The sequence below is a fragment of the Rhamphochromis longiceps genome, linkage group LG1 (assembly GCF_057381845.1).
Source record: "Rhamphochromis longiceps isolate RC_006_pf linkage group LG1, R_longiceps_female_GT1.1, whole genome shotgun sequence".
NCBI lineage: Eukaryota > Metazoa > Chordata > Actinopteri > Cichliformes > Cichlidae > Rhamphochromis > Rhamphochromis longiceps.
Window position 1 is genome coordinate 26710023 of NC_140557.1, and position 10808 is coordinate 26720830.

At 39.6% G+C, this 10808-nt stretch overlaps 1 protein-coding gene across 1 annotated transcript; it reads right to left on the reverse strand.

The window, feature by feature from the left end:
• Positions 1–5993: 5993 nt before the first annotated feature.
• Positions 5994–10077, reverse strand: pcdh20 (protocadherin 20). Its single transcript, XM_085411517.1, has 2 exons — positions 9930–10077; positions 5994–9532 (listed from the first exon to the last, which is right to left on the reverse strand). The coding sequence occupies exons 1-2, from the start codon at positions 9975–9977 to the stop codon at positions 6911–6913; spliced, it is 2670 nt and encodes an 889-aa protein (XP_085267643.1). The 5' UTR covers positions 9978–10077; the 3' UTR covers positions 5994–6910.
• Between the last annotated feature and the right edge of the window lie 731 nt (positions 10078–10808).

Genomic DNA, 10808 nt, shown 5'->3' on the forward strand with positions numbered 1-10808 from the left:
GTCAGCTAATCAGAGAATTCTGATTCATTAAAAATGTTCGACTTGTTAGTTAGCTCTCCTTAGAAATCTGTTTGCTGCTCCAGTTAAACAGAAGCATTAACCAGCAAGCATCAAGTGCATCGTTTGGAAGAAAACCAGTTTAACAGTTGGTACGAGTGGAAATGATTGCTCCAAGGAATGGCTGCTTGATTCACTTTACAGTAAGCCCCATTACAGCTTGGAGCTTGTTGACTTCCTGTTACATTCCAGAAAAATGGCTAATGGGTGAGGGGAGTAGCAAATGTTAAATGTGGGTGAAAGAAAAAGCTAAACAGAGCAGATTAAAAAAAACAACATTTGTTTTTTTGTTTTATTTGTAAGATGAGGTAACTCAGAGACAGCTACAAGCACATGATCAGACAATACAGAAAAGATATGGCTAAACAAACCAAAGCAAGACACTACTCACTTGTAGATCAAAACACCACTAAACTCACAATCAGAACTCAAAGTACACCACTGAAGCTCACCACTCACCAAACGCTTACAGCAGTGTGATTGTGAGTGGCTCCTCAGGACAAATGGGAATCGGAGGGGAAGATTGATAGCAACACCACAAGCCACCGATCAAAAAGAATACTATTCTCTCTTATGAAATCAAGGTAGGCCCAGCTTTAAGGGTTGTTTAGGCCCTGAAAATGTTGTCTATATGCCTCTGGGTTAAATTTGTAGTCTAGCAAGATGGCACTCTTTAGTTTTTAATCTTGTCGCCAGTACATTGCTGTAGCTTTTTGCACAAAGGCCTCAAAGTAAGTCTCTATCAATACAAGGAATGACTGCCTTTTGCATTTCTTGTTTACAGTCTAACAACAGAGGATGACGTTTAATGGGGCTGAGAATTGTTTAAAGACAGGAAAAGACTTAAGGCTGTTGGTTTTGTATCTATAGTGTACGTATTAATGGGGGATTTGTGCGTGGTGAGGATGCGGACATGCATGAAAGCTATCTGGCCTGACTTACTGCATTGTGCAAAGGAGGAACACATTCCTCAGTTAACTTTATGTAATATTTGTTAGGACTGGCGAGTCATTTGATTAAAATAACATATAAATAACCAAATGCAAGTGTAAGACTGATGTTGAAATTTTTATCCCCCAAACAACAACAACAACAAAAAAACAGTCAGGGGAGTCATCACTAACAAATGACTGCAATTTATAAAGAACCTGTGGATGAATATATTAGCAAAAACAGAAAAGAAATTCAAATAGTAATCCATTTTGCAAAAATGACCCTAGTATATGTGCCACCTGTGCAAAATTATTATTACATAATTATTCCGAGTAGTAATGGCAAAAACAAACATGCACACCCTCCTAAAGATTCAGCTGTGTGCATGTAAAAATACATTTGTCAAAGCTCACCTGTGGCTGAGATCCCCACAGCACCAGAGCACAGGTGCAATGTAACCCTGTGCTGTAAATCTTATGTTCTAGTTCAGGCTCTTTCGCCTGGTAACAAATATTGTGGTGCATACTCATTTTCACCTCAACACAACGTGCTGAAGAAATTAGCCAAAGCAGATCTGTCCTGATATAATTCTTCTATTGTTCTGAACTATTCAAATGTCACTAAAATGCCATTCTTACCTTTGACTATATAGTTGCATCAATACACTTCATTTACAGATCATATTCAACCCCAAGCGTAGAGTAGTATTACGTGTCTGTCAAAGACAACCCTTCAGCACGGTTCAAACAAGGAGAAGCAAAAATCCTTTTAAAGGATTGTAAATGAGTGAGTCATGCTTAGTTCCATGGTCAAAATAGACTAGAATCATCTGAATACCCAAAACATTAAGCTAGAGTATAATTTTTGCTCTTAGCCATTGAAATAAAACAAACATCAGAATAGAAAATACAAGTTTCTAATATTGCATACAGTGGCAGAACAGGACAATATTAAATTGTAAGAAGTCGTGAGAAAAAAAAAAGAAGTTATTCTGAAATAAATTGACGCAGTTAATTCCCTAGAAGCCCCTCTGTGTTTTGCTGGGATGAAACAGGATGAAACTGAGAGAAAAATTAGTAACGTAATCCACAGCAGGATCAAAAGAGTGCGATTGGATTATATTTTGTTGCATCAGAGCAAATAAAAGATGTTTCAGATCAAAGGCAGTGATTTTCAGTGGGGGAATATGGAGATGCATTATTGAAGATTGAACAAAGTCCATTTGTGTGTGCGTATGCATGTGTGTGTGTGTGTGTGCGTGGGGTGGTGTCGGTGGTGGTGGTAGGGGCGGTCGTATTTGATGTCATAACTTGGGAAACATAGCCTCTCTTATTCAGCAGAGCTCTGTAACTCTACCTGGGCCTCTCATTGTGTCTTTATTTGTTTGATTTCAAGGGAGGGACGTTACAATAAAGCCAATCTGGAAATGAGATCAGGCTGTGACTGATGGTAATTACTTGCTGTCTACACCATTAAGAATTTAATGTAATTTCAGATAGACTTTCCTGGAAGGGGGGGTGGGGTGTAGCGGAGAGAGAGAGAGGGTAAGAGAAACAAAGAGAGAGGGAGAGAGAGAAAGATGGAAGGGAATATAGCTGAACCGTATCTGTAATTTCTCAGTGTATCTGCATGAGATTATGAAGAAAGACCTCTCTGAAACAAATGAACAACCACATCAATAAATGCATCGAAAGTTGTAGCCGCATATAATATAAAACACAGAAAACTAAGGGTGTCTGTCACAAGTTCAAGAACACGATTTAAATCACGTTTATTCTGTCCTGGTCTGGGGATATCAAACTGGCTATCAGCAGGATCACCACTTGAAGTGATCAGTCATGTAGAAAAGCTGTGGGGTGCCTCTGTCTTTTTGGCCCCCTTTCCATCTGTTTCTAGAGATGTAAAACCCAGAACAGGATTTATGTAACAAGACACATATATCAAACTCAGTCTCCTGAAGATTAGAAAAAACAAAAAGCAAAGGTTAAAGGTACTTTGGAAGACTGGGTGGGACTGAAGGATACAGTACAGCTGAAATATCTTGATTTTTTGACTGCAGAACAAATAGCTAGGGATGCAGATTCATGCAGCAGGTTTGGATACCCCAAAGAAATCTTGTATTTATCAGTCTGTCACATCATTGTGAAGGAATATTGAGCCACTTTTCTTTGCAGCATAGCTGTAGTTCATTCAGATTGTGAGCAATTCTTTATGCAGGCCCCTTCACAGAATTTCAGTCAGGTAGATTTTTCTGCTGTGCTTGGCATCATTGTCCAGTTGCATGATCAATTTTTGTCCAAGATGGCCTCATATTTGACTACAATACTTTGGTACACATAGGAGTGTTTGATTGACTCAATGGCTTCAAGGTGCCCAGGTCCTGTGGGTGCAAAACAAACCTAAATCATCACCCCTCCCACCATTGTGTTTTACGGTTACGATGAGAGCTTTTTGTGGATATGCTGTGTTTGGTTTTTCCAAATGTGGCGCTGTGCACTATGACCAGATGTCTCCACTTTGGTCTTGTCTGTCCAGAAGTCTTATTGTTTCTTCAGATGCAACTTTGCAAAAGCCATGTTGCCACAGTTTGTACTGTCATGAACTTTAAGAGTCTTAGATGTAGCTCTTGGATGATGTGCACTTCTGGTAGATTGTGGCATTGTGGTAACACAAATCCTCCAGACCAGCAAGTTATCAAAACTTCCATTATAGTAAGAAACGTTACTTATATGTACTAAAAGTGAACATGTGAGAAATAGCATGGTGCTTTTTTCAGCTTGTAGGCCACAACAGAGACATACAAGAGAAGAGTTAATATTGAAGCCAAATGTATTCTTTTCACCTATTGAAACATCTTAAAATGAAATAAATCCAATCCGATCCGATCTTACCATTTATTAATAGAAACCAGTGTTTGTTATTGCACACTGAACCATACTCTATCATCATAACATCTGGGTTTAGGCCAGCACAGACATAAAGGTCTTGTATGACTGTTTCCTGTCTCAACATGCTGAATGAAACGACTTATTGAAAGAGTCAGAACGGGTGAAAGAGAAATGAGACACACTAAAGTGAGACCTCAGTTGTTATTACTGCAATTAATCACAATCTGTAGTTGTTTGCTCAGAGCAAGAAAAAAAGAAAAGAAAAGAGAGAAGAAAAGAAATCTGCAAAATTTGTTATATTATGTGTCACTTGGCTTCAGACAAACTGAGTCTGGGCTAAGCTACTTGAAGTTACTAAGTTACTGTAGGATGACATCAGCAACATTATTAAGGCAAAGACTGAGTATCGCCTCTGGCTGACACATGAGGAGAGACTAACATAGCACCTGTATTTGCAATGGTGTTTTAGCATTGAAGGCTTTTTATAACACAGCCTTCCAGTTCCTGTAGTCACATACATCTAAAAATATCTTGATAAAAGCAAAAAATGAATTAATCAGTAACACAAAGAAATTCATATTTTAAGTTAATACAAATATTTAACCTCCTAAGACCCGAACTCTTCCACGGCATGCATTTTTAATTTCTCTTTGATATTTGGGCTGATTGGGTCCTAATTAATGTAAAAACAAAGAATTATTACCAGATTTTTTTTTTTTTTACCTAATTTTTGTTTCTAAGAAAAACGAGAGCCACATATGAGGATATTTGTTTAAAATTTCGATACAACAGTAGCAGTTTAATGTCCTCGTAAGTGGATATTAGGCCCTTGTTGAGCAAAATTGAGTATTTTGGTCTAAATAACCCAAAATGTGATGTCCACATATGTGGACGCCAGGTCCTAGGAGGTTAAGACCATAGGAAGTATATTGAATGTGCGGCTGGATTACTCTTTTTCTTAATGAATGTTAAAGTCAGGCCAATCAGTTACAGCTCTGATAGTACATGAGACTAATGATGTTGATTTCCTTTATGTCACCCATATTATTATTTGTCTGAAATACATTATAGTATGCATCCAGCATACATATGCCCAAGGTGATTACTAAGGATTACACGGAGCTATTTCCAGTTCCTGATGTGCTCTGTGCGTTAATGACGTGCTACTGTTAAAAACATAAGGCTGGTATTTACTTGAGAAACTGCGCTGGAGAATGTACTCTCAATACAGGTTTGTTTGCATTCTTGCTGTCTTGTGAAAGCCAAACCTGAACTGGTTTTAGAGGCATATAACACAACAGAGTGCATCACTTGGGAGGGTGCATACAGTAGTTAGCCCAGGTACAAAGAGTCCTGAAGCCTCTTTGCCCACATAACTTTCATAGCAAACATACAAATACAACAAAGAAGCACAGGGCAGAGAAAAAGCAGCTTTAAAACCAAAAGGCTTTCTGAGTTGATCTGTTGGGGGAGAATGTGTCAGAAGCACTTTCACACTTTCCAGATATATCCCAAAGTTGTTGTGGAATGAAAAGCACAGTGATTGCGAATACCACTCAAGAGAGGTGAGAAATGTGAATTTGATCCTCAAACACACCAGACACGAGCAGCTGCACTATGTTTTTCCTTCTTAGTGGGACTCTTGGTATTACCTCACCAGGTCTGTTCTTCACAGGTGATGGCAACAATAATACAGAATCATGTACTTTTGATCTTTAACTCCTTCAGCGACACTCACACTTCGTAAGATCCAACAGGCACTTAATTTGTATACCAAATTTGATATATGAAGAAGATGAAGTCTAAATGTATTTTTTATTAGGTGCCAATCAGTATCTATCAATTTCCTTCCTTACTTTAAAGTATATTTCCATTCTTTGTGTTTTTCAGTTTATTTTAATCTAAACTACAGGCTTGTTTTCTTTTAAGCATATAAATGACATTTATACCAGTCAAGTTTAGACACACACATCTGAGTGCATGTAGGATATATGTGTGATAGCAAGACATAATGAAATCAATACAGAATAAAATCCAGTGTATTATAAAAATAAAGTATCTTTAATAGTTACAAACAGTCTATCACAAACACTTGCATATTTTCACAGACACATTGAGAATTGCATGACTCTATAAAGGAAAGTGATGTATTTAACTTAAAAGTAGCTTTTTTGACAAGTTTGGACACAGTTCCAGTAGCAAAGTGATGAAAATGTGATTATTTTGTTGTTGTGCTGATTTGGCACAACAGCTGTACGGAATTTTTATTGATAAAAAGAAAAGAAAAGGGGACAAAAACAAACAAACAAACAAACAAAACAAAACAAAAAAACTCAAGGTGCACCTACAAGCTTTTTCCCCCGGAACTTTTAACCTAACATTATATCACTCAATTATCACTTATATGTACTATATTATTGCACAACATCTGAGCAAAAGTAGAAAGTAAGACACAAGTGAAAACGTGTGAAGAAACGTCTAGTTTGTTTGTTAGTCTAGTTTGGTCTGTTGTCATTGCGGTTGTCGTGTATAGAACGACGTTTTATGGCATTCACGTATTCTGTGTTAGCTTTTCCAATTCACTTTGATTGCCCTTTTCTGTATTACAGACCTCACGGTTACCTCATGAATATAGATAAACATTTAACTTGGAAATACATTTATTTTTCAATTATATTTGTATAACCGATACAAGTGACAGATGGTCTAAAGAGATGCATTTTTTTCTCTAAAGCAGTGTCTCTTGTCCTTACCAATCAAATGCAAAACTTGTATATAAAGTTGTAAATCTTTTTATACAGTATTTACATGGGACCTTGGTAATATTCACTGAGTTACTGTGATGTTTTTGTAATGACACCGTTGCTGCCTGCCAACAGTTGACAGAAAGTGGTGGCATATGACAAAAAACAATCATCACAAAGCCCAAAAGAGGAACTTCATGTAAGAGAAAGTTCTTACAGTGAGTTTTGTAAACATTTATGTAAACAGTGGTGGTGTTTTTTTTGTTTGAACGAGTGAACAACTGAACATCAGATGTTAGAGATCTGTCTGAGCTTTCTGTTCACAACCTGCATCGAGTCATTTTGAATTTTTAAAGGTATTTCCACTTCTGATCTTTTCATCCTGTTCTTTTTAAACCTCCTACAGCATATGTAAGACGTCAGCGTGACAACCAAGAAGAACAGCCCCAGACACGTCACTGAAAGAGCAATGAGGACAGGCTGACACGGGAACGGCTCATACCTCTCAGGCCCCTCTGCCATCTGGCCAATGTACCAGGGCCTCTCCTCTACCTCTATGTCAGCCTCTCTGGTCAGCAGACTTTGAATGTAACTTTCATTACTCACTGTTTCATTGACAAAGAAGTTAACCATAACTGTTGAGTACAGAGGTTCAGGTTGACCATGATCACTGACCTTCACCAGAAGGCTGTATAGGCCACGATTGCTGAGCTCCCTCTTTAATGTGATATTTCCTGTTTCTGGGTCAATGGCAAAAGACCCGGGCTCACCGCCTTTCCTTTTAATGATACTGTAGGCGATCACAGCATTCATCCCTGTATCTTTATCCACAGCGTACACCTCTGTGATTGATGTTCCTGGTACAGTGTTGGGTAGCACTAGCATGTAAGACTGATTCGACTGAGGAAAGAGGACGATTGGTGGGTTGTCATTTACATCCAGCAGCAGCACGGTAACCATTGTGACAGAGGAGAGAGCAGGCTCCCCACCATCAACAGCCTCGATCCATAGCTGGTAGGTCCCCTGCTGCTCCCGGTCCAGTGATGTCTTTGCCCTCAGTGCCCCTCGGCCTGTGTCTATCATAAAAATGTCACTGCCATTCAGGATGGAGAGGGCCACCCAGCCATTTTCTCCAGCATCAGCATCAGTCACAGAGAGGACACCGATCTCACCATAACCTGGGAAGTTCTCTGGCACAAAGAAAGTGAAATCCTTGTTGATGAATCGTGGACTGTTGTCATTGCGATCTTGCACGGTCACCACCACTGTTGCAATTGACTCCCTTCTGGGTGTCCCCTGGTCCACCGCTCTCACGATGAACCGGTATGTCTCTTTCTCCTCACGGTCCAGCGATGTGGCCACAGTCAGGATACCTGTAACTCGATCCACAACAAAAATACCAGGGGCGTCGCCTCCGAGGAGGTAAAGAACTTCCCCTCTGCTTTCACTGTCCTGGTCTGACGCTTGGAGCTGAGTGAGAAAAGTGTTTGGCGGATTGTTTTCTTCAACTGATATCTCCACCAAAGACTGCTGAAACACAGGGGCATTGTCATTCTCGTCCAAAACTTGCACCTTAAGGAAGGTCTTGATAACGATCCCACGGGTGCTATTAGCAACCAAAATAAGATCATACTCCTGTGTCCTCTCAAAGTCCAAGGGCTCTGTTGTCTCCAACAGGTATTCATTCTTGAACAGCTGATAGGGGCTCAACCTGAAGGGACCAGGTCCTTCCAAATAACAGTCCACCCTTTGGTTCTTATCAATGTTTTTAACAGTAAAAAAAGCAATTGGAGAAAAAGCTGGTTCAGATTCCTTTATTGTTACCACCCCATCTTTTTCTGGCGCAATGTACCGGGGTATGAGAGTAGGGGGTCCAGTGACAACTTTGATGATATGGACAATAACAGTGGCTACAGCAGGAATACAACCAGGTCCAGTAGCCAGAACAGTGAGTTTGTAAAATGTGGCTGTGCCAGTGTCTATTTTCCCTGCGAGCTTGATCACTCCTGTAATTTTGTCCAAATGGAACAAGCTCCTGGTGTCCCTTGGCACGCGTTCACTGTAAGCATAGCTGATCTGAGCATTAGCACCAAGGTCAGGGTCAAAAGCATGCAGACGTGCCAAATGTACCCCTTTGGTGGTATTCCCATGCAGAGTGACATTAATTTGTGACTCTTTGAATTGGGGACAGTTATCATTCACATCCGTGATGACAATTTTCAAAGTCGCAGCACCAAGTAGAGGAGGGGTCCCCCCATCCTCTGCAATTATATCGGTAATGTATTCCGCCTGAGTCTCTCGGTCCAAAGCTTCTGTCACAATGAGGAAAGGCGTCAGCTCACCTCCTTCATTCTCCTCAACATCCAATGTGAACATTCCAAAGTCATTAACCAGCCAGTAGGTTTGCACTCCATGAGGACCCAGGTCTGGGTCAACTGCCGATTGCTCTACTGCATAGCGAGCATTGATTGGTGCGTTTTCAGGGACAGACATAGCGATCTCATCTGTGGGGAACTTTGGCCTGTTGTCATTAACATCCTCAATGAGAATCTTTACTTTGACAAGCTGAAAGTATTGTTGAGGCAGCACAAACACATCCAGTGAGAGGACACATCCCTGCCCCTCTAAGTTATCAGCACAGAGAGTCTCCCTGTCAATCTCTGTAGCAGATGTGTAAAGCTCCCCGGTGGTATTATTTAGGTTCACATACTGTTCACTGACCTTCTTTTGAGTGAGACTGAATATAAAGGGGGGGTCAACAGAGAAATCCAAATTTAAATCTACTCCAATAGCTCCTATAAAAGTCCCCCTTGGTAATCCCTCCTTTATCTTATAGATGAGCTCTTTTGCTTGACTGAAATTTGCCAAACAGGAAAGGGGGTTGGTGTAAAGCAAAAGGATGCACAATCCCTGTAAACACAAGAAAAAATGTTAAAAGATGAAGATGTTGTGGTTTAATTAAAGTTAGTAAAGAAATAGGTATTTGGGATATATTATTCTTATTCTCATTAAAAATAAATATTTTGTTTTCCTATCAGTTACAGAGCTGTTCTGAAACCTAAATAACAAAATAACATCCATATGTTCAGTTTATGAAGTATTTAAATCAGGCCCTGAAATTAGACTGTTATGAAATCAAGGTTTATCTGCACAAGTTTAAGAGAAAGATGAAAAACAATATGATGTATAAGGGCCTAATCCTATATCTGCCTTAATGATATGAAATGGTGCTCACAAAGCCATCTAACATATGTGTAGCTGCGTAACATTAAATTCTGTTTGTGAAGCAAATTGTTGTGAAACTTACCCATATTCTTCCTCTTTTGCTGAGTCTAGGATGTCTGCTGTTGAACATGTTTATGTCCGTTTGTAGCACTTTCCACTCATAGCAGGAAGAGGAGCAGCTTAAGTAAGCCAGGCATTTTGAGCGTTGAGCTGTGCAGACCTCTGCTAAGTGCTATGCCTTATTTCTATCTGACTTGAACAAGTCATTCATCCCACTGCTGGCTCAGGACACTCCCACCATATGCAAATCAGGCCCTTGTGACAACCAATGAGAGACGATGGCAAGTGGGAAATCCACTTTGGTTCACAGATTCTTTTGTTTTTTTAAACGACGCTATCAAAGCACATTGACATACCTGCACCTTCTACACACGCCCACACGGCTTCTGCCAACCTGTCTGTGTGGCAAACTAAAAACATATGATTGCCAACTGAGCTTATACTGACTCAGGAGACTAAGCCAGATGTAAAATATCAGGCGCCTACAGATTAGTTTAATCCAGCAGTAGTTAACAATCACAGCAGAAATAAAAATCCACAGAATCAATTAAAGAAAAATATATGATAAACTGTAAAATGCTTCTTACAACCCCTAAATGGAGACTTTGATTTTCTAAATGCATCTATAGATAGGAAAGTATATTGTTAAGATGCAGACATGATTTAGATTGATCGTAAACATAAGCAAATTGTGAGATTCATTCAAATATGGCTTCTTCATACATGCAGAATATGGATGAAATCAATAGAAGAAAAATGAAAATATAATCAGCAAGCCAGCAGAGAGGTGATCTTGGCATCATAAGTGGTGCAATGGTCAGACTCTGGATTGAGCCTCTAAATAAATCAACCCACTAATCCCCATGTGTTCTAAATGCCAGGCCAGCTGTTTGCTGGGATT

Coding starts and splice junctions, on each gene's coding strand:
- pcdh20 (XM_085411517.1), bottom strand. CDS start 9,977: ATGTTCAACAGCAGACATCCTAGACTCAGCAAAAGAGGAAGAATATGG. Junction 9,533..9,929: donor GCAAAAGAGGAAGAATATGG/GTAAGTTTCACA, acceptor TTGTGTTTACAG/GGATTGTGCATCCTTTTGCT.